At 47.9% G+C, this 21,092-nt stretch overlaps 1 protein-coding gene across 2 annotated transcripts in view; it reads right to left on the bottom strand.

The window, feature by feature from the left end:
* Positions 1 to 45: 45 nt before the first annotated feature.
* The window catches only part of SLC22A23 (solute carrier family 22 member 23), a 164,745-nt gene continuing 143,698 nt past the window's right edge, over positions 46 to 21,092 (bottom strand). Inside the window, exons 6-11 of one of the 2 annotated variants that reach the window (XM_084797190.1) lie at positions 18,345 to 18,447; positions 15,899 to 16,131; positions 14,143 to 14,175; positions 14,007 to 14,030; positions 12,926 to 13,049; positions 46 to 4,219 (exon numbers count right to left, since the gene is read on the bottom strand). In XM_084797190.1, coding sequence (XP_084653316.1) covers positions 3,862 to 4,219; positions 12,926 to 13,049; positions 14,007 to 14,030; positions 14,143 to 14,175; positions 15,899 to 16,131; positions 18,345 to 18,447 — 875 coding nt within the window. In that variant the 3' untranslated portion in view covers positions 46 to 3,861. The remainder of the gene's footprint in view (positions 4,220 to 12,925; positions 13,050 to 14,006; positions 14,031 to 14,142; positions 14,176 to 15,898; positions 16,132 to 18,344; positions 18,448 to 21,092) is intronic. The other variant, XM_084797191.1, reaches the window with a different exon arrangement.

Genomic DNA, 21,092 nt, shown 5'->3' with positions numbered 1-21,092 from the left:
AGGACAGAGTAGCAAGTGACACAAAAGCAGCTGTGGAGAGAAGAGTTTGGTATAAATGCTTTATTAAAGAAATAATTGTTTTCTTGTTAAAAAATACTACATTAGAGAAGAGGGTTTCGGGTTATCAGTCTTTCCTCACAGAATCACAGTGTAGATAGTCATCCCCTGACCTCCCTAGGAATCCTTAGGCCACGGTTAGCAGAACATAAATGAGAAAAAAAATTCCTCTTAAGTGTGCCGAAGTCTCAGATGGTTTGAGAATTACACTGCATAAACATTTAGGTTTAATCGGACCTCAGCCTCTGACTGCCTTTTACGACTAGGACTCACTCATAAAGCAGAGTGAGGACCCCCCCCCCCACCCCCAGGGCAGGTGAAGGCCACTTACAGAGGAAGCTGTGGAAGTGGTGACGCGGGACTCTGGTCAACATGGAGGATTTATCCCTTGTCCTCCGTGGTAGTGAAGCGCCCTTTGTGGATGCCATCAGGTGAGGTAGGGAAGACATTCCAGAGGAAATCTGTTAATGGGGCAGCATTTTTATTTCTGTACATTTACATACAAATTTTCCCCAAAGGTACAACAGATGCGACACCATGCAGACACGCAGCTGCGAAAGACAGTTCAGAGCTCAACATAGACTTGTGCTATGAACAGGCACCGCCCCCATCGACACGTACAGTCACGCGGCTCTTGGAGGAAAAGCACGCATGGTCGGGTTGCAGAGAGGACAGAGGTAGGGAAGCGTTCCTCACTAGACACAACACACGGTACTGCTTCTCCAAAACACACACAATACATTAGAGTGAGGTGGTGTCCTTCAGAACAAGGAGGAGGTGAAGTGTGGGCCTCCCTCAACCCACGTGCCACCCAGGGGTGGGTGTGTGATGGTCACGGGATTCTTTGAATGGCACTTCCAGTTCAGGGACTTCTCGTTTGGCTCCGGGAAGTAGTCGTCACTGCGTGTGGTACTCCCCTTACGAGGTCTGGTTTTGCTTGCTTTCCATTTTGTGGCCAAACCCATTTACCAGCCCTGTCCTCCAGTTGCAGGTGATTATAGTCTTAAAACATAAAAACATCTAAACCTTTTACCTATTTGTCTTGGGTGCTAATAATTAGATACTTCATAATATTTGACTTAATAAAGACCAGAACGAAGAACTTATCTAGCCCCGTCTCAGGTGTTCGTATTTGTGCATAACTTATGAAAACAGGTGGGGGATAGGTGGAGAGCAGGACCACATCCCTTCTACTGTTCCCCAGGGATGGAGCGGCCCCACAGCGAGAGCCAGTGCCTGGGAAGCATCGGCCCACATGGGGCACAGGACTGAGCTTAGGGATGGCAGCTTGGTACCAGGGAGCTGGGCTGTGGCCATCTTCCTATGGAGCTAGGTCAGTGTGTCTGAGACCTGGGTGTCCTGCTGCCTTTCTCACAGAGACCACACAGAAGGCTTGCCTACCAGCAAGCTTTCCTGTTGTGGCTTCCCTTCATGAAGGTGTTCTAGCAACTTCAGGTATCCATGCACTGAAGCAGAGACTGAACTGCTCAGCTTTCCTCTGAGGATGCCACATGAAGGTCAAGACACGGCCAGCAGTCAGCCCTCGGAACCTCCTCTGCTTGGTGATCCCTGGACCCTGCCTCAGTGGCAGCTTCTCTGCCCATCCCTGATGGGTTTTGCCTCTGGTTGCTGCAGCCATTAACACCACAAGGGCCAGTGTGAAGGCCCAGTGTTTTTACCATTGTCATCTGAGGTCCTTGAAAAGAAGGTTGGAAGTGCTGTACCTTGACACCACTTTCTAGTGATTTCTGCAGCACTCTGTGTGCGGCTTCCGTGTTTCTTTAGGAAGGCTAGCACAACCAGTGTGAGGCTGCTCACGACTATGCGGATGTCTCCTTCTATACTTAACAAGAGGTTGCTGTCAGATGACTTGGTAGCAGGTACCCTGGGAAAGGTGAAAGGAATCTTACAAGTTTGGCACGCAAAGGCTGCACAGATGTAGAGAGGCTTTGAAAAGAGGATGTGTACTAACATCAAGGCATGAAAGGGAGGTGACTAACACCAGGGAGGGTAAAGGACCTGGAGCAGGTGTCAGGGACTGGCCACACAGCCTCTCTCTTAGAGACATTGGTCCTCAAACATCGAAGAGAACACAGGCCAGCTGCTGGAAACATGGCTGCATATTGCATCACTACCCTCATGAGGTTTTGATCGAGGCAGCTGGGTTCTGCTGATATGTCTATCGGATGTGGAAGAGAAGCAGGTGAGACTGTAAAAAACAGACCAGACAAGGAGTTGGAAGGGGATAAACTCAACCCTTTTCTGGCCTTTGAATTCTAGCGACTGTCACTTGGAAGTCACTTAGTTGCCTACGTAGGCCTGAGACCGTGATTTCCCTGGAAGAACGTGTGGTAGAGACGCATGGCAAGAGGCAAGGCAGATGGTTGATAAGAAGCCACAATGCCCAGAGAAGCTGGTGCCTGAGCTGCTGCTGCAAGAGGCCCAGAGCCTGGTTTCTTAGAAGCCCTGGTGCCTTGCTGTCTGGAGCAAGATGAGGGATACAGATAAGGGGCATCCTGGGAGGCTGGCACAGGATGGGAGTTGAGCTTTGGTGAGTTATTGCTTTCTCTCACTTCTTGTTGCTTTCATGGGACTAGAGGCCACTCGGACTCACCTACGAGCAACCTGCACTCCTGCCCAGGGCCTTTTTGTGCTGAATGAGTGACAGGAAGGAAGCCGTTGAGGAAGACATGAGGTGGACCGCCTCCGGATGCTGTGGGCACTGTTGTGATGTCAGAGTGACAGCCATCCAAGCTGGATCTCTCTGTGGTGTGTGCTGGAGATGTGGGCGGCGGGCGGCCATGTGTGGGAGAGCGAGGCTCCCTTCTGGGATTTGCCCTACTTGTCTTTGTCAGTTATTTTCCTGATGTTTAGAGTTCTGAGAGTGGCCACATTTTCAAGTAGTGCCGGCAACAGAGCTGACTGGGGAAGAGGGACCTTTGCTGCTGGAGCTCAGGCTGGGAAAGCGTCTTAGCAGAAACAAACATGGCTCCGATCTCAATACGACAGCTACTGTGGTTTTAACTAAGCCAACCCGGCGTCAGGAAACTGGTGGTGTCTCATCATGTAGGATTTCTGGTGAAGTATGGAAGTTTCCCCACAGAAACTTCCAGATCAAGTACAAAAGGATGATCCTGAAGGAAAGAAAGATTAAGCTGGCTCTTATGACACTTGAGGGCTGCTTTCCCAACACAGAGGATGGAAACTACCCAACAAACAGAAAGGAAAGAACCCAACTTTAAAATACACAGACTCTAAGGGGGAACAAAAAAACAGTTCATGTGCATATTCCTCTGTCTAAAATGTAGTCCCAAGGATGCTCCACTTGAGAGGCACAAGTGTCCATGGCATCAAGCCTGGAGGTAGGGGTCCTGGCCTACAAATGACCTCTGTCTCCTTGAGTAGAGAAGGAGATTGAAGTCTGGTCTCCAGGGAGGGGACCAGCCACTGCGTCGGTCACTAACAGGGACTTCCTCAGAGTGACCCTGCCTCACTCCTGAAGGAGGTTCTGCGTCATGATCAGTGAGCGGGAAGGGAATAAAGTGCTTCTTGTAAAAATGACCAAAATAAATACAAACATTTAATGGCAGAAAAGAAAGTCTTCAAAGGGTTATTTCCTCAGATGTCCGGAAAGACAGAATTCCTCACACCAGTTGAAAGTCTCACGATTGAGTGGAGTCGGCAGCAGAGTTGGACTCCGCCCCCAGCCACGTGTCTTCTCTCTGGTCTGTAAACCTATGTGTGAACTTTCCCCAGCCTTTCAAGCCCCAGGGGACTGGTGGAATGGTGGTGTGGCCCAGCAAGCTACATGGACTTCATGCCATTGGCAGTGGCCCCTTCTGACATCCCATCACCCACTGCAGCCACATCGTGCAAGCCCGAGTAGTCCTTGAGCTCGGCGTTGGTGAGCAGCAACGGCTGTTCTCCCTTCTTGTGGGGCAGCAATGGCTGCCGTGTGTAGTGTTCCCCGTTGGCGATGTTCTCGGGCAGGTTCTGGTCCCTGCTCTCAGGCAGCAGGAGGATGCAAATGATGCAGATGAGCGTGCAGCAGGCGAAGATGATGTGGTGCAGAAAGTAGCCTTTCTGGTTGTGCAGCTCAATGATGGGCGCTGTCAGCATGCCGAAGCCTGCACTGGCCAGCACCAGCCCCAGCCCACCACACCTGCAGGGGGAGAGAGCACAGGCTTAAATGGTGCACACAGGGTTTGGTTCGCGTAGAGCGAAGTGGGACAGCAGGTTGGTGGGCTGCTTAAGGTAAGCTCATAGTACCACTCTGGTTTAGATATGTCCCACAAACCTAAAGTATTGGAAACCTAATCCTCAAACTCAGGTGGTGGTGGAACTCAGATATGGGGCCTTTGAGAATAATTAGTAGTAAATGTGGTTGAGGCCCCTGTGATGGCAATTTTATAAAGCCTTTCGACAGAGAGGAAAAGCCTAAGCCAGCATAGTTCCTGTGTTGTCACGTGACACCCTGCACTACCTTAGGATTCTGCAGTGTCCCCGTTATCTAGGGTTCTCATCACATGCTTTATAAATTGTTAGTTACTACAACAGAAAACAAATTAAGACACCGAGGAAGTTTTGCTTCTGTACTGGGCCCCACTCTAGCTGGTCCCACCCAGTATATCCCACAGGTGTGACATCCTAAGCCACCTTCACCTTGGCTGTATCTGTGGGCTCCTGCAACTTTGAGCTCCTATAGGCCAGAGCCAGAATGGGAGTCATCTCTCTTCCTCTGCCAAGTGAGGAACCCTTGAGAATCCCAGAGAGGTTAGCAGACACGCAGCACTTTAAGGCCACTCCTTCCGTGGCTCCAACTTGTCTGCTTTGACTAAACACGTTCCTGGGACTAAGGTGCTCTGAAGGCACTAAGAAAGTGGTATAGTATTGGGGTGAGACCAGTGCCCAGGTAATGGGCCAGAAGACTGCCTGGTCCCCGATCCCCAGGCCCAGGTGACAGGCTGAAGTGCTCTTATCTTAATCAGGAGGACGATAGTGGCCTGCACAGCAGCAACAACAGTGGGGAGGATGTACAGGGATGTGGGCTTCAGGGGGAATCGTACAGAGGAGGTGCTCAGATTTCTACACCCGCCAGCAAAGGACCTTGTTCTCAAACATGGAGTGCAAACCGCTGGAGGGGACATGCCTGATGCAGCTGGAAGGCAGCTATGGATTTCTTGGTACAGTAGGTGGCTTCTGAATTTAAAAAAAAAAATTTCCCTACAAAGTACTGAGATACAAGTGCAACACAGAAGTCTTCTGCAGGTCTATATACTATTATCAGGGTCAGAAATGAAATTAAAATATTTCCAAGAAAGCAAATGCAAGGCTTGGATGCTGAAAACTACAGAGCATTGTTGATGGAAAGTTTAAGAAGTTAAAAGTAAATGGATTAGAAGACTCAATATTGGGAAGATGGTAAGTCTTTCTGAATTGAGCTTTGGATTTATCACAATCCCTATCAAAATCTCAGGGGAAAATAAGCTTTCCCAAAAATTTACACAGCAACACAAAAGACGTGAAATAGGAAGAAATTTTGGAACAGGAATGTAGGAAGACTGATTGTCCCACCTGTGAAACCTGGAAACTGTGTCAACTGTGTGGTGGTACCGAGAGGCAAACCAGAACAGCGAGGGTTCAGAAACAGGGCTTTCCGCCTATGGTCAATGGAATTTGACAAAGGCACGGACCATGGGGCAAAGGGCAGCTGTGCAACAAGCAGCGTTGGCACAGCAGCATAGTCTGAGCACAAAAGAATGAAAGCAGAGTCTCCTTCACGTCACACAAAATGAACTGAGTCCAGAAAACCTCAGGGAAGATCGTGACCTTTGGTCACTAGAGATTTCCAAACGCAGCCACAGCACAGAAGCTGATCAGCTGACTTAATAAAAGTAGACGTTTGTTTTGTTTAGTTTAGTTTTTTTTTTGGGGGGGGGGGCTTGCTGTGTAGACCAGGCTGGCCTCAAACTCACAGTGATAACCCCGCCTCTGCTTCCCTGAGGGCTGGGTTATAGGTGTGCACCACCACATCCTGCTATAAAAAATTTTTTTTTTTTTTTAAATTCAGAAGAGATGTAATTCAGAAGTAGAAGCCACATGGTCTAGGAGAAATGCTTGAAAAATGGGGAAAAGGTGTCAATAGGCATCTCACTATACAAACACAACACAAACTGCAGACATCCACAGAGAGGGAGCTTGAGTTGATACACAGTGTCTTTGCCAATATCAAATCAAAACCGCAGTGAGAGGCCACTTGACACCAGCAAGGAAGCCTGCAGTAGAGGACAGAACAGCCTGCTGCCTAGCACCTAGAGTGGCCAGCGTTCTCAGATGGCCGCCTGGTAGCAGGATGGAAAACAGGTAGACATTCTCTTAAAAAGGAAACATAAATTTTTATGTAACCAGCAATTCTATGTAGGGAACAAGGAAAAACATAGACAAGAATTACAAGCAAATGTTTATACCCTATAGCCCTGGAAACAACCCAAGTGTCTTATCAATTGGCAAGTGATAAATAAAATGCATATCCATATATAATGGGGTGTCACTTAGCCATTAAAGGCATAAAACACTGACATGTTACACCATGAAACACATCACGCTGACTGTACAATTCCGTTTATATGAAAGGTCAGAGCTGCTGATCTAGAGAGACAGAAAGCAGGGCAGTGATCATCTGGGGCTAGGAGTGATGGTAGAAACTGCAAAGGGGCATGAGGGTATTCTTAGGGAAGTGATGGAAGTGGTCTATAGTCGAAGGGCCACGAACTATAAATCTAAATGGATGAATCCTATGTCAAGTACAGGGCACTATAGTTGTTTAACTCCCAAGCTGTTCCGCTGTGGAACCCGAGGCCTTGCCCTTGAAAGGTTCATGAAGGAGCAAGAGCCATAGGCTCACTGTGAGCAAACATTCACCATGAGAGCACTAAAAGAGACACACAGAGCTGTACTGCTGTCCCAGCAAGGTGTGCACTGAGGAGGGATGTGCCTGCACTCGGTGCTGTCCAGGTACCAGCCCTTTCCCAAGCAGTGTCCTAGATGACTTTTTAAACACACTGGCTCCTTTCAGTGTTTGCTCACGGTGAGCCTATGGCTCTTGCCCCTTCATGAACCTTTCAAGGGCAAGGCTTCTTTTCTGGAATATCAGCTGCCCCACAGTTTGCATGTAGTAAATACTGGATGCCTGTGGATCATGCTGACTTCCTAGTAGGAAGATCAGCTCATCCACAGGCATGGGGCGGAGGGCTGTGTGATTGAGCCCATTTGTCAGGTGAATAATATGAATACCTAAATAGCCATTCAGAATTTCTGGTAAATCAGGCACTTTTGGTAAGTTACAGGATGTGAAGGGTACATCAGATGTGAGGGCTCCATTGGATAGGATTATATTTCTCTGGTGTTTGCTTTCTCTTGCTAGTGCTTGGCCATTAGCATTGCCATGCAGGAAGGCAGAATACAATTCCCCGTGTAGAGAGTACATGAAGCTGCCAAGCTCCAGGCAAGTCTCATGTGACACCAAGTGGACAATAGCAAAGTAATTCATCGTATTAATAATGTTGAGTGAAATGTATTAGATTTACAGCTCATTTAAACTAGATATATGTATATGATGTTCAGTATGTTCATATATACATCTGATACAGAATACAGCTGTGATGTATAACATTCCAGCCAGGGGCAAATTGCATCCACAGACGTGGCCTTGTAGGATTATAGTAAAAGGGAAAATTCATGTCCCTGGGGATGTTATAGTTGCTGCTGTCAGAGATATCATGGTGCAGCCCATTTGTACATGATTGTAGTAGTGCTGATGCAGGCAGTCCTACTGCATTGCCAGTCATATTAAGGACAGCACATGGAATGATGTGCAACACCTAATACTCAAGGATGCTAAATGATTCTGTTGTGTGTATGTGTTACATATTATAATAAAGCATTTCTATGTATAAAAATAAATTTGCCATATGTGGTAAATTTATTACATGCCCTGTAATCCCAGCACTGTGGAGGCTGAGGCATGAGGACAAGGAGTTCAAGGCCAATCTGGCCTTACGAGTTACACCACCAGCACTTTAGGTGCACCAAGAGGCCACAGGAGTGCACAATGCTGAGCATCTAGGTGTGCATAAGTGACTCTAGGATGTCTGCTTAGTGACACCTCAGATAGTGATTTATTTTCCCTCACATGTTCTGTTGTTAAACAATGTTTGAAATAGTTGTTATCTCTTCATTTATATTTCTTTATGAAAATACTATTCTGTTTCACTATCAGTGATTCCTTGGATTTAATATTACAATTTTTTTTATAAGAAAAGTGGCATGCCATTTTTGGTTTTGTTTGTTCTCTTCTAGTCTCTCGGTACCTTTACATGCTTGGTGTTAAGTGCTAAATTCATTTCCCTCCAAAAGGCTGATCAGTCATAGGTTCTTCCTGTTGCGCTGGGAGTTCGCTAGAGGGCAGCCTAAGCCCATGTTTATACACCAGCAAGGCTTTGCCAGACAAAAGAGATCCCTCAGTTTGTCCTTGTTTCTTAGAAGCATATCATTACTGCTTTACTTTGGGTAACAACCTCTACAACTATGGCCTACAGGCAGACATACTAGGCAGAACGAAGTGTGAATCATAAATAAATGGGAATCACCAACTGGCATGTAAACATGAACATGTCCCCTCCCTTTTATATTTCTTAGTTTTCTTGACTGCATGTCTGTGAAGTTAAGGATGCACAAATATTGTACTAATTTGCACAGCAATGACGAGGTAGCAAAACTATCCAGGTATGAACAGTAACATGAATTGCAATTTGCTGAGTTACATATACAGTTCTCCCTTGGTATCTGTGGGGCTGTTTCCAGGACCCCCAGGTCTTCAGATACTTAAGTCCCTTATAGAAATGCTATGGTAGGTGCATGGAACGAACATACTGTTCAGATACTCTACATCATTTACCATTATTCATAATACCAAACACCATGCAAATGCTGTGTTAAGTAGGTATTTGGTGCATTTGGGGGCTCATGGTAAGAACTATACATGTCCAGTAAGTGGAGTTTTTTGGGTGTGGTGTTAGAGATTGAACCCAGGGTTGTGTACATGCTACACTCAGGTGCATCATTTCTGTAAACAAATGCTGTCCACTGGTGGATGGACGGCAAATTGTTCTATCCTTGCCTTGAGGCAACATTAGAGCAGAAGACAGACATAGGGCTCTTGCTCAAGGGGAAAGGTCTAAGGCTAGTCTGATGCAGATGATCTGGACCACAGTAAAGGAATGGGGCACCTGAGCAGCCGGCAAGGAGCAGTTAGTGGACTGAGGAACTGGATTAGTACGTGGGGCAAGGACAGACAATCCATGACCAGGACTCCACAAACTGGTGGGGAATAAAGCAGACCGTAAAGCCAGCTTGTCAGGGCCACCAGCACCTGCCCTTTCTTTCTCTTCCCTTGTCCCACTGCTGTGGGGAAAGGAAGTTGTTGTAGGCTGCAGGAGCTGCCAGATAATGGTGGAGAGAAAAGATGACCCACCATTGAAAAATCAGCAGGCTACTTCTAGATCATTCTAGAATGCTTGAGTCACTTCTGCCTAAGACAAGGAGAGAGATTGGGAAGGAAGGATGTAAACCTATCTTTCCTAGCCCATTCTCAACTCAACTAGTGCCTGAAGCCTAGGACATGAAGAAGCTTAGAAGTTACTGCCTCGCTAGTGGTAAACATCAGCGGACCAAGGCTGAGTGGTTCCCTGTAATAGTCAGAACAAAAGTTGATGAGACAAGGTTCACTTTAGTCCAGTGGTTCTCAGCCTTCTTAACACTGTGATCCTTTAATATAGTTCCTCATGTTGTGGTGACCCCCAACCACAAAATTATTTTGTTGCTACTTCATAACTATAAGTTTGCTGTTGTTATGAATTATAACATAAATATTTGATATGCAGGGTATCTGAAATGTGATCCCTAAAGGAGTTGTGACCTATAGGTTGAGAGCCATTTCTGAAGTCTCTACCTTCCACAGGAAAATAGATTATTATCAATTTGTGCAGAAAACATATCTTTGTATATGTCCAGTCTCTTGTTCCTGGATCATAATTTTTGCTGTTTGTGCTGGCTAATTTTATGTCAATGTGATGACACATGCTAGAGCCATCTGAGAGGAGGGAACACAATTGAGAAAATACCTCCTTAAGATCAGGCTGTATATAAGCCTGTAGGGCATTTTCTTAATTGGTGATGGATGGATGAGGGCTTAGCCCATTGTGGGTAGCTCATCCCTGGGCCAGTGGTCCTAGATTCTGTAAGAAAGCAGGCTGAGCAAGCCATGAGGAGTAAGCCAGTAAGATGCACCCCTCCATGGCCTCTGCATCAGCTTCCGCCTCCACGTTTCTGCCCTGTTTGAGCCCTTGTCCTGACTTCCCTTGATGATGAACACTGATGTGGAATCATAAGCAAAATAAATCTCTTTCCTCTCCAACTTGCTTTTGGTTGTGGTGTTTCGTTACAGCAATAGAGACTCTAACTTAGACACTGCTGTTCTTACTTCAAAGGGGTTTTCAACATGGTGTCATAGAACAAGGCAAGACTTTCCTAAGGAAGAGGAAGCCCATGGAGCCCACCCTCAGTTATCTTGGGCTGTTCTGTGTGGAGTGGGTGGTAGGGACGCTGCATGTTTATCTTGGGGCTCTCATAGGAATTCTTCATGGGTATCTTTGCAAGAAAAAGCTGCACAAACCACAGGTGGGAATGAGTTCCCATAGAGACTGTCGCAGCCTGACTAGGAACTGGACTCAATTTCCTTTCACCCTTTGCAGGTACAAAACATCACCCAGGGCCAAATATTTTTCTGGTTTGTCATCTTGGCAAGCTGAACTTTAGAATGTATTTGTTCAATTTCTATCCCCTAATAATTTTTCCAGATTTGCATTAAAGAGGAAAAGGATACCACGTTTCTTTCGCTGTAGCTTGCTAAGCACACAGACAACTAGGCCAGAATTAAGGAGTGCCCTCCCCAAAGAAATACAGGGAGTCACGCCGTGGCTCCCAGTGGCTCCCAGAAACCCAGGGCTAGTAGAGACTTGCACTCTAGCTGAGAGCTTGTCTTCATGGAGTCTTTCATAAGGAGGGAATCTAACTGTGCGGGGAGAGAATAAGTTGCTGTTGCCGTCAGTGTTTTGTAATTTCAGGCACAAAAGGAGTGCCTGGTCCATCTGGCCTTGGCTCATGCAGAAGGCACGAGCTAGAGGGCTTACTAGACACCAACTTGCTTTTTCTTAAATATACAATGACTAGGTATTTTATTCAGGAACCAATAACCGGCAGCCTTGGCTTGTATTGTAAAAATGCAAGAGAATGAGTAAAAATGAGGTCATGAGAAATGTCTGTTGTCAGCAAGGAGGGAAGTGCACAGACCTGTCCCCCTGCTCCCCTGTCCTCCCAGCACCAGAGGGTCTAAAATAATTAGTGTCTCTGAGTCCTATCTGAACCAGAATGCCTGCTTGTTCTTCTGAAGGGTGTCATCGCGCTGGCTTCTGGGGTTCAGCTCACAGCTGAGTAACTGCCTACACTCACATTTTTCAAAATGGCACGTGCGTTAGAAATGCTAATGATATTCCAATAAGGAGCTCAGTGTGACGTGCAGCAAGCCCTCCGCTAAGTAACAAAGGGCAAGTGCAGGCAAGGTCTCTTACTCAAAGTGCTTTAGCTTTTGCACCCTTGAAACTAGAATATTTGCATATACATCATGAGATATCTTGGAGAGGGAGGTGATCCAAGTATAAACACAGATTTGTTTACATCTCATATATCCCTTGTGGAACTGGAAGGTCATTTTATACAGTATTTAAGACAGTTTTTTTCCCCATGAAACAGAATTTCATGGTGTAAAATTTTTTTGCTGCCGTGTCAAAACCAACCAACCAAATCAACCAACATGTTGGGGGTTGGGGGCATTTTAGATGTCAGATTTTCAGTTTAGGAATGTTCAACCTGTGTTAGGGAGAGGGTATCTAGTGGAGGGGATGCAGTTAAGCAATGATGCTTTCAAATATTATCATTTCTATTACAATCACAGTGAGATTAAATGCTGTGCTTCATGGGCCACCACACACTTTACAAACAAACACTGAAGACCTTCTAGGAAGGTAAGGAGGAGAGACAAACTTCTACCAGGTGGTGCTATCTTACCTTGATTTTTTTTTTTTTTTTTTGTTATTAAATCATTGAGACAGTGTTGAATTAGTGGTCAGCTTCCCAGGCCAGGGCCTAGGATGACCTAGGACTTCTCTGAGCCCTCTGCTTCCACCTCCCGAGTGCTGGATTACAGGGGTGCACCACCATGTCTAGTTTATGGAGCGCTAGGGATTGAACCCAGGGCTTTGTGCATAATAGGCAAACAAAGCTAACACTGTGTCTTTGTTGAGATGGGGTCTTGCTGTGTAGGCCATGCAGACTTAGAAGCCTCCGCTCTCTTGCCCCAGCACCTTCTTTTGAATTTGCTTGTTCCTGCATCTCTCAGTGGACGGTGCTGATTTTAACTGTAGACTGGCAAGAATGATATACTTATCTTTTCCCTTTCTATTCCTTGTCATGTTTCTTGTACCTTAAACAGTTCCTTGTCTCCATGCCCCTGGTGACTGCCTTAAGGGGGCCTAGGGTTACATTCCAACCTGGCTCCCTGAGAGTCAGGGTGAAGCTGCTCATCAAACTCTGTGAGTCAGGCAGCCAATATGCCCTGCATGCCACCATACCCTGGTCCCGAAGCCAAGATGGGGCAAAACTGAGGACAGACAGTTCCTTACACACGGACCTCTCTAGACAAGGACCGGTCTTGAGTTCTGAGAAGAAGGCCCCATGTTACCCTGTCACCCACCTTATCACTGTGGGGGTAATCTCTGCACAGAAGAACACGCTGAGGCTCCCCACGGCATGGGATGCAAACATGCCCACGATGGAAAACGCAATGGAGAACTTGTCCTTGACGCTGTCACTCATCCCTAGAAGAGAATCCAAAGAAGGAGACCATGAGGGAGGAGGGAAGGGAGGAGAACAGAAGCCAGGGGAAGGAAGGGTGAACCGGAATGAGAGTGAGGGAAGGGAAGCCTGGGATATTCCAGGATTTCCCTCCTCCCCCAACGCCCAGTTTGCAGTGCAGCTGGGTGTGCAGTGGCCTCTGGGTGGGCAGTCCTCTTGGCTGAGGAGCCTGGAGCCCTTTTGCATTCTTCTGTTGGCTTCTGCAAGCACATTGAGTACCAAGCATGCTGATCTCACAGTGGCCTGTAGAATTCCTCAGCCAGAAGCTATGCCAGGCAGAAGGCAGGCCAAGGTGCCGCTGCTGCCACAGCAGTATACTATCTGCCCTGGGCTCCAGACTGCAACCTCAGGGAGGACCCACCCAATCCAGAGTCAGTGTGGATCTAAGTGTACAAAGCCACACACGACCCAAATGAAATAATAATAAATGGGCCCCGAGGGAGGGGAAGCGTCCAGCGATCTCTGTGCCACTGGTGGCACTGGATCCTGGCTAGCACTGCACACAGTGTTTTGGCATGCATGGGGGCTGTGCTTCTCAGCTCAGCTCAGTTTCACTCAGAGCTGCATGGAGGGCAAGTGCCGTCATGGGCACTGGTGCCATGGGTTCAGTTGGGCCAGGCAGGTGTGATAGCAGCATGGGGTATGGGGCAGCACCTCTGCTGTTCCCCCAGTTGGAGAGCAGAAAGCTTGCATGAGTCATGAGGAAATAATGGCTCTCCCTGTAGCACAGATGACCAAGCCCCAACCCTCCTGACTGCTCATCCTGACTAGCTGCTGTCCAAGAACAAACAGCACTGGTGCTCAATCAGGGGATCGGGAGGGCATGCATGCTAAGCTGCACAAAACCAAGGAGACACGAGTTGCTTTGTCTAGCGCAGGATGGGGAGAGAAAATACAAATGTATGCTTATAGTGTCCAACCTACGGCCAACTTCAGCTGCAACTCTTGAAGGGCAAAGAGTGGGAGAAAGAAAACAAAAACCAGTTGGTGAGTCTTTATGGCAACTGTTGTGTGGACGAAATAAAAGACAAGGAAGCACAAGTGTCTGGGACTCACCTGAGTCTGGATGCTGGCTGTATTTGCCGATCACTGGAACCGTGGAATGGGCACACCCACATGCACAGGGTAACGGGGGTGGGAGAGAGGAAGACGGCTTGTTAGGTATGGGCGTCTGCCGAGTTTCTAAGTGAACTTCCTTTTAAGTCTGAGCTGGTGCTGGCTGCCCGGGCAGCGGACTACACGCTGGACTAAACAAAGACCTTCTTGTCTGAAGAGAGGGCTATGGCCCTATTGGCCACGGAGTCTGGGAGACAGCGCAATCTTGCAGAGAGGACTCAAGCAGACTAAAGGGAGCGTCTCTGCATAGAAAGTTATTCAAGTGGTCTTCTTGGTCTGTGCAAAGGGGCACTGGGCACTGGGCACTGGGAGCAGGTCTGTCAGACTACATTTCTGCCTCCCCAGACCCTACTCCTCACAGCTGCTTGCCCTCTGCCTGGAATCTGTGGCCTTTCTCTTCAGTGCCAAAGAGGGCACGTGGGACACTGTGGGGGCTGAGGTACTGTGCGCCATCTGTCCTAACTGGGTAAGTTGGACAGAAGCTTTGTGGAAGGGCAGCTAGGCAGTGTCCACTCAGGGGGACAGAAAGAACGGCTGTCACTTAGTCATTTTGGTTATTGCCCAGCAAGGTACAGAGAGCATAAGAATATGCCGAAGTTAGGAAACCACCTGCATTTGAAACCGGCTCTTCTACCTGTGCTGTCAGGGACAATAGGTAAACGTACTCTGCAGGTGGGAGTCAGCTTTCCTCCAAAGAGGGGTGTTCAACGGTTCACCCATTTCCTAGCAGTGTCCTGAGCCTGCCCCAGAGACAGGTGTGAGCATGAGAAGATGCCAGTCTTGCTCTGTGCAGGTGGGGAGGAGGCAGGGGGATTTTCTTGTACACAGGCGGCTGTTTCTTGCTGAGGACTATACAGAGCACGCTGGAGGACTAAGGGGACTCTCTAGGTTTACATTAAGGTGGTGTGTAATATTTACAGAACAACACTCTGATAAATGGTAAATTTGAGAACATCAATAGAAAAGCTGTCTCCCACACAAGATCTGTGTGTCCAGATCTTTCCCCTACTGTTGTAGAGGGAAACGTGTCTTTGTCCTGCTTGTGTGAGAGGTACATGAACACTCAGCCATAGTGAAGTCATGTTTGCAGGGACACAGAGGCTTGGCATGCTGGGGAGTTACAGTGCAGCCAGAGAGTTCTGATTTGGGGCAGCAGGCCTCGGGTAAGAGGAGGAGGGGAGATCCAGTAGTCCTCAGAGACAGAGGGCAAGATGTTCTACTTAAACTCCATCCTTCCTGAAGCAAGTTCTTGTGGTTGTCCATTTCAGAATGACTACTCAGGTCACAGAAAACGTTTTTCATCTAGCCCTTCCACTGTAATTTGGATCTTCAAAGTCTCCCAAAGGCCCTATGTTGAAGGCTTGAACTCCACCCAGGGCAGTACCAGGACGCAGACATTTAGGAGAAGGAGCCTCATGGGGTCAAGCTCGTAAGGACCCAAATTCCCCTTCTTCTTTTGTTTCTACATGCCATGAAGTGAGTAGATTCCTCTGCCATATGCTGCTGTCATAGGTCAACAAACCATGGACTACTTGAAGACACCAAATCTGTATGCCAAACAAACCTTTCCTCTCTTTAAGCTGATTATCTCTAGTATTTTGTTACAGAAAGCTGCCACGCCTCCCAAATTCTCTGGTAGTATTCCGGCTTCCCTTCCCCAGCATCCTTCCCTTGCCTCCCTTCCCAGTCTACTCACAGTTGAGGAGCCCGAGCTGCAGAAGTGAGGCCAGGGCAGTGAGGATCATAAAGAGCAGCAGCCCTCCCCTGCGCCCGAGGAACCTGACTACCACACACATGGCCAGGCAGGAGGCCAGTGCGATGCTGGCCATGGTGTAGTAGTCAGCGTAGAAGTTCTCTAGGAGTGGCACCTTCACCTCGTGGCCCATCATGCTTCTGGCAAAGCAGTGGTGGATCCCGAACCCTGTCAGCCTGTGGGAGAGACACACACGCACTCACTGAGAGGGTGGGCAGCACGCCCCGGGGCTGCTCAGTCTCCTGGTGATGGACAAGAGATGGAGAAGCATGTTACGAGTGAGAGGAAACTGTGCTGTCACTACATGTGGACCTGTGAGGGACTAAAATACAAAGAGATGTCAAAGAAACAGCTATGATACCCTTTGTGTACCCAGGGCGTGCGACAAAGTGCCTTCTGTGTGTTAATTTACTCTCACGTCAGCACAAGAGCATCGGTATACACACTTGGCAGACCAGCAGCAGATATAGGACATATCTTGCCTGCCTGTCTGGGCTTCTGCTTCCTTTTTGAGTACTCAGGGCTCTGAAAACTTGGACTCCATCCAGAAAACTACCTATTCACTCACGTTGGCACTTATGCAACCAAGGTAGTAGGAAAAACGAGCCAGAAGCCAGTCCAAATGAAGATACTAGGTCCATCTCCTTGCTACCCCATATGAGCATATAAACCTGTTGGGCAATGTAGCCCAAGATACCCTGGACAACAGGAATGAAATGTGCTGGGATACACCGAGGTGAAGATGCACGTACAAATATTTTTAGGGCTCTGAAGGGTCCTCAAGCACAAGTTCCTTATAAAATGCCTGGAGTGCACGTCAGTTCTCATCCCTGCTGGAGCCCCGCCCCCCGAGCTGTCCTCTCACGCAGCAGGGAACTCTAAGTCCTTCTTGTCCAACCTTGAGGAAGCACCACGGTTAGTAGCGACAGGCCCCACCCCTTGTAGGGAGAAGCCACGTGTTGTCAGCTGAATGTGGCTTCCCTACACTGTCTTCCTTACAGAGCCCCATTTTTCTGTGCAGCTGTGTTGTAGTCTAGCCATAGATTCAAGTGCTCTAGTTTCCTGGGATCCACACGAGCTTCCTTCCTTCCTGGCCTACTGACATCTCACAGTGATCTTCGACCCTTTGTACTGGGAGAAATGAACTCTAACCACAATGGGTGATTACAAAATAGGGAAGTTCAGTCCTTTGTCCCCACAAGAATCACAAGACTGAAAACTCATCTCATTTATACCTGATTTTGTGATTTTTTTTTTTTTTTGCAGCATAGAAGTTAGCAAAATCATTCTGCTGATATTAATGGGACTGGCTAGCTGGCACCTCCCTAAGAGTGGACGGTACTGTGATGACCACCGACGGCCAGGACTGGGAGGAAGGAGAGGCGTGGGGTCTTTGGGTCTGGCTTTTATGTGCCTTGGTTGGATAAGTGCTGTCGGGCTATGATTAGATATTCGCTTTTCTGTTGATGGGTAGTGAAACCTTTTGTACCTCAAAAGTGAAACTGAATTGGGTCTTTCAGAATCACTGATTTCACAGAGCAGTTCTAGCAGGAGCGCCGTAGAGAATGGGAGGCTGCAACTCCACATGACCTCATCTCCTAGATGACCTTTACTCTCCCCAGAGGTCCACTCTGAGCAGCTGGGGAGGATGAGGTTGTGGAGCTGTGAGGGAAGGCTGGATGGAGCTTCCGAGTACCCACCCAGCACCAGGAAACTGTGTGAGCCACAGACCCAGCAGGCAGGGGTGATGCCGTAAGGAGAGACATTTTGAGGGGGCCTGAGCTCCTGCCCTGCATTCAGGCAACCTGCCCCTGACTGCAGCTGCCCTCCGTAGAGAGGGCACCTCTGAGCAGGTGGGCTAGTGGCGAGGTGGCCTGAACTGGCTGCATGCAGGGAGAATAGCCCTTTGGAGCCTAGTTGGGGGACCCTGGCCAAGGCGGCAATGGGGTCAACATTCCTGTCCCTAGACAGTGCCAGGAACCCTAACTTGGGGACCTTCTCCTAGTGTGCAGTTACATGCACTGTGGCTCACAGTCTCTCGGAGGCATGAGGTAAGGCCACCGGTAGAGATTTCCCTAGACATAAAATGCACAGAGAGGGAGGGTATTGTTCTGAGGACACAGGTGTGTGCAGGACCTCCCCAAGCCCCCTGGCTGCCTCCATGCTGGAAGCCCCAGGGGCTCTAGCACCACGCAGGGCACAGGCAATGTTCAGCAGTGAGGCAGTAGGTTATCTTTGAGGCCTGTCATCTTTTGAACATACAGATGGGCGACCCAGGCATACTTCTGGGGCCTCTTTCATAGAGACAGGTTGGGACAGGTGGGCACAGGGCAGCAGGGGTGGGTGGAGGGTCCCTCTGGATCTGACCACATGTGTTCCCGTGACTTACGAGTTCACACACAGAACCACGATGTTCTTCCACAGGTTCCGCGTCCCCACCACCTTCACGATGCACACCTTCTTGGGCCTCCGTGAAAGCTCCTTCTCTAGTTCTGCAAGAGACAGAACCATGAGCTTGAGCAGGATGGAAGGTTCCAGACACAGCTATAACAAAGCTTTGGTTTCCCCATGCAGGACCATGCGAAAAGAAGAAAGACTTTTGCCTTTAAGCCAGGGGAGAATCAAGGCTTTCTGGCTGGTAATGTGCTCATGAGACTAACTCAGCAGACAGATTTTCCTACGACAACTGAAAGTGTTGCAACTTGCTAGTGTATGTTTACCCTAAGCTCTGCTTATAGAACCAGGCAAACACACACACACACACACACACACACACACACACACACGCGCGCGCGCGCGCGCGCGCTTCATTTTGCCTGGATGACCCATGACGGGCGCCTACGTTACTGAGGCCTAAATTTGGTTCTGCACACACACACAGCTAGTGATTTCTTTCTGCTAGAAACTTCATCCACTTTTATCACTCACAGCCCAGAGGCGTGCGAAGCTACAGGCTCATATGCGCCTTAATCTTAGGGAGTTAGAATGTCTGCACACAACAGTCCTTAGAGGATACGAACCTTTGAAAGACAAATAAACACATCTATTTGTGTGCACCCCTCCCCCGACATTTGTGCTTGCTTTAGATTAGTTAGTTGAGATTCTCTGGGGAGCGGGATATAGTTCAGTGCTACAACCCCAACCAGTGCTTAGGAGGCATGAAGCCCTAGTTTCCACTCATACAAGATGGACACTGTATTAGGCTTAGGATGTGACAGACATCGAAGCTATGGGACTGAGGCACTTGTGAGGCTCATCCCAGCTCTGACGGTCTAACAGTGCTCCAGAGTTACCCCAACCTGGCTTGGGATTCACTCACGTCCTGGGGCTGGCCTGTCATTCTAACAGGGACGATCAGAACCTGGGAAATGCCTCCGGTGGAAGGAGCTGTGGAGTTACTGCCCGAGAGCAATGCTCACAACCCAGCCTTCTGGGCCTTCTGCCCTCTAGCTGGCATGTCCTCACCCCCTACTAGAAGCTAAAACAGAAAGGGTGTTTCTCAGGTCCAAGGAGCCAGTGCTCTTAAGTCTGTCAAGGTCACAAAAACAGGGAAAGACCAAGGAACTGTCAAGACTAGAAAAAACAGTGGCAAGGTGACAGCAAACCACAAGCCTGGACAGGATCCTTGAGCCCGGGGGTCCAGAGAAGGACACTCAACAGTAGTTGGCACTTTGGTTAACAACAATGTCCAGTTTCTTTAGTTTTGACAAATGTGTCATGGTAAGGGCAGACTGCAGCAATTGGGGGAAGTGATTCAGGAGTATAGAAAAGTTCTGTACTGTCTCAACTTTCCTGTATATAGGAAATAGTTCCAAAATAAGACATTTTTAAAAATTTAAAATGTCTGGGAATGAGTACAGAGGATGCCTTCAGGCCCTGCAGGCACATATGGCCCTTTCTATGTGTCTCGGCTTTGAAGCCTTGCATTTAAATAACATCATCATAATTATCTGAAAAAAACATATATCTGGTACTGAACATGTACAGTTCTTTTCTTGTTACTGGTCCCTAAACAATCAGCATAACAACTTGAGTTTTCACAGCACTGGCCATCCTGAATAGCTCAGGGTTATCTAGCGTGCAGGAGGCTGTGTGTGGGCTTTATGCAAGCACTCTACCATTACATTCAAGGAAGGTAAGCCCCTGTGAGTGTTGGTGTCCTGGAGGTTCTGAAACCGTCCCTGGATATGGAGCCATGACAGCGGTTACCTCCTGCTCTAGAGGCTATACCTCCTGCAAACTCCAGGTCAGTCACATCCATCCTGGATCCTCAACTCTCTATTTCATTTTTTAAAAATACAAACTTCATTCATAACACTTTGAAGGAAAAATTAAATTATTTAAAACAGGGAGCTAGTAACCCAGTGATCTATACTGTGGCATATACCATATCTAACACTCAGGAGCAAGAGGTGGAGCTCTGGATGCCAGCCTCGTCTACACAGTGACTTCCAGGCCAGCCAGGCTTATATAGTCGGAGAACAGGCATGGGGGGACCATTTAGACAATTTTTATTTAACCACGTTTGTTTGTTGTCAAATTTGAGGTTCTATGATGTTGTTCAGGCTAGTCTCTGCTTCAGCTTCCTACATTCTTGGGATTATGAGCATATACAATCATACCTAGTTCTAAGTAAAAAGGTTAGACTCATTGCCACTCCAGCCAGGACAGAATAAACCTTTTATCAGACTGAAGAAGAATATTCCAAGTTTCTAGAACATTCTTCCTTCTCATAGTTAGGCATGGGATGAGAACTTGGCACAAGCCAACATGGCTGGTATTCTGGATGGCTGTCCACAGACCTTCTCAGCTCCAGAAGGTTCTTGACCTGTTTTGTCTCAGAAAAAACAGGCTAATGTGACTTACTGATGCACTTTCTCTGTGATCACTTATCACAGATCCCTTAATGACTAGGTCACGAGATACAGTCTGAGAGTTATGTCATCAGCTGACTCGGCCATTGTTAAACATCACAGACAGGCTCACAGACCTGGATGATACCAGGCAGCTTCTGGGCAGAGAGCTGTGAAAAATAGGAGATGCACGAGGCTTCTGCCAACCTCATACAGTATAGTGCTGTGTAAGAAACATTTAAAAAATACAAAAGCCACTCCAGAATGACAGTAAAAAGTATATT

The sequence above is a fragment of the Acomys minous genome, assembly GCF_964271855.1.
Source record: "Acomys minous genome assembly, chromosome: 9".
In the NCBI taxonomy this organism is placed as follows: Eukaryota; Metazoa; Chordata; class Mammalia; order Rodentia; family Muridae; genus Acomys; species Acomys minous.
Note: the sequence above shows the minus strand (reverse complement) of the source record. Positions and strands in the feature narration are given on the sequence as shown.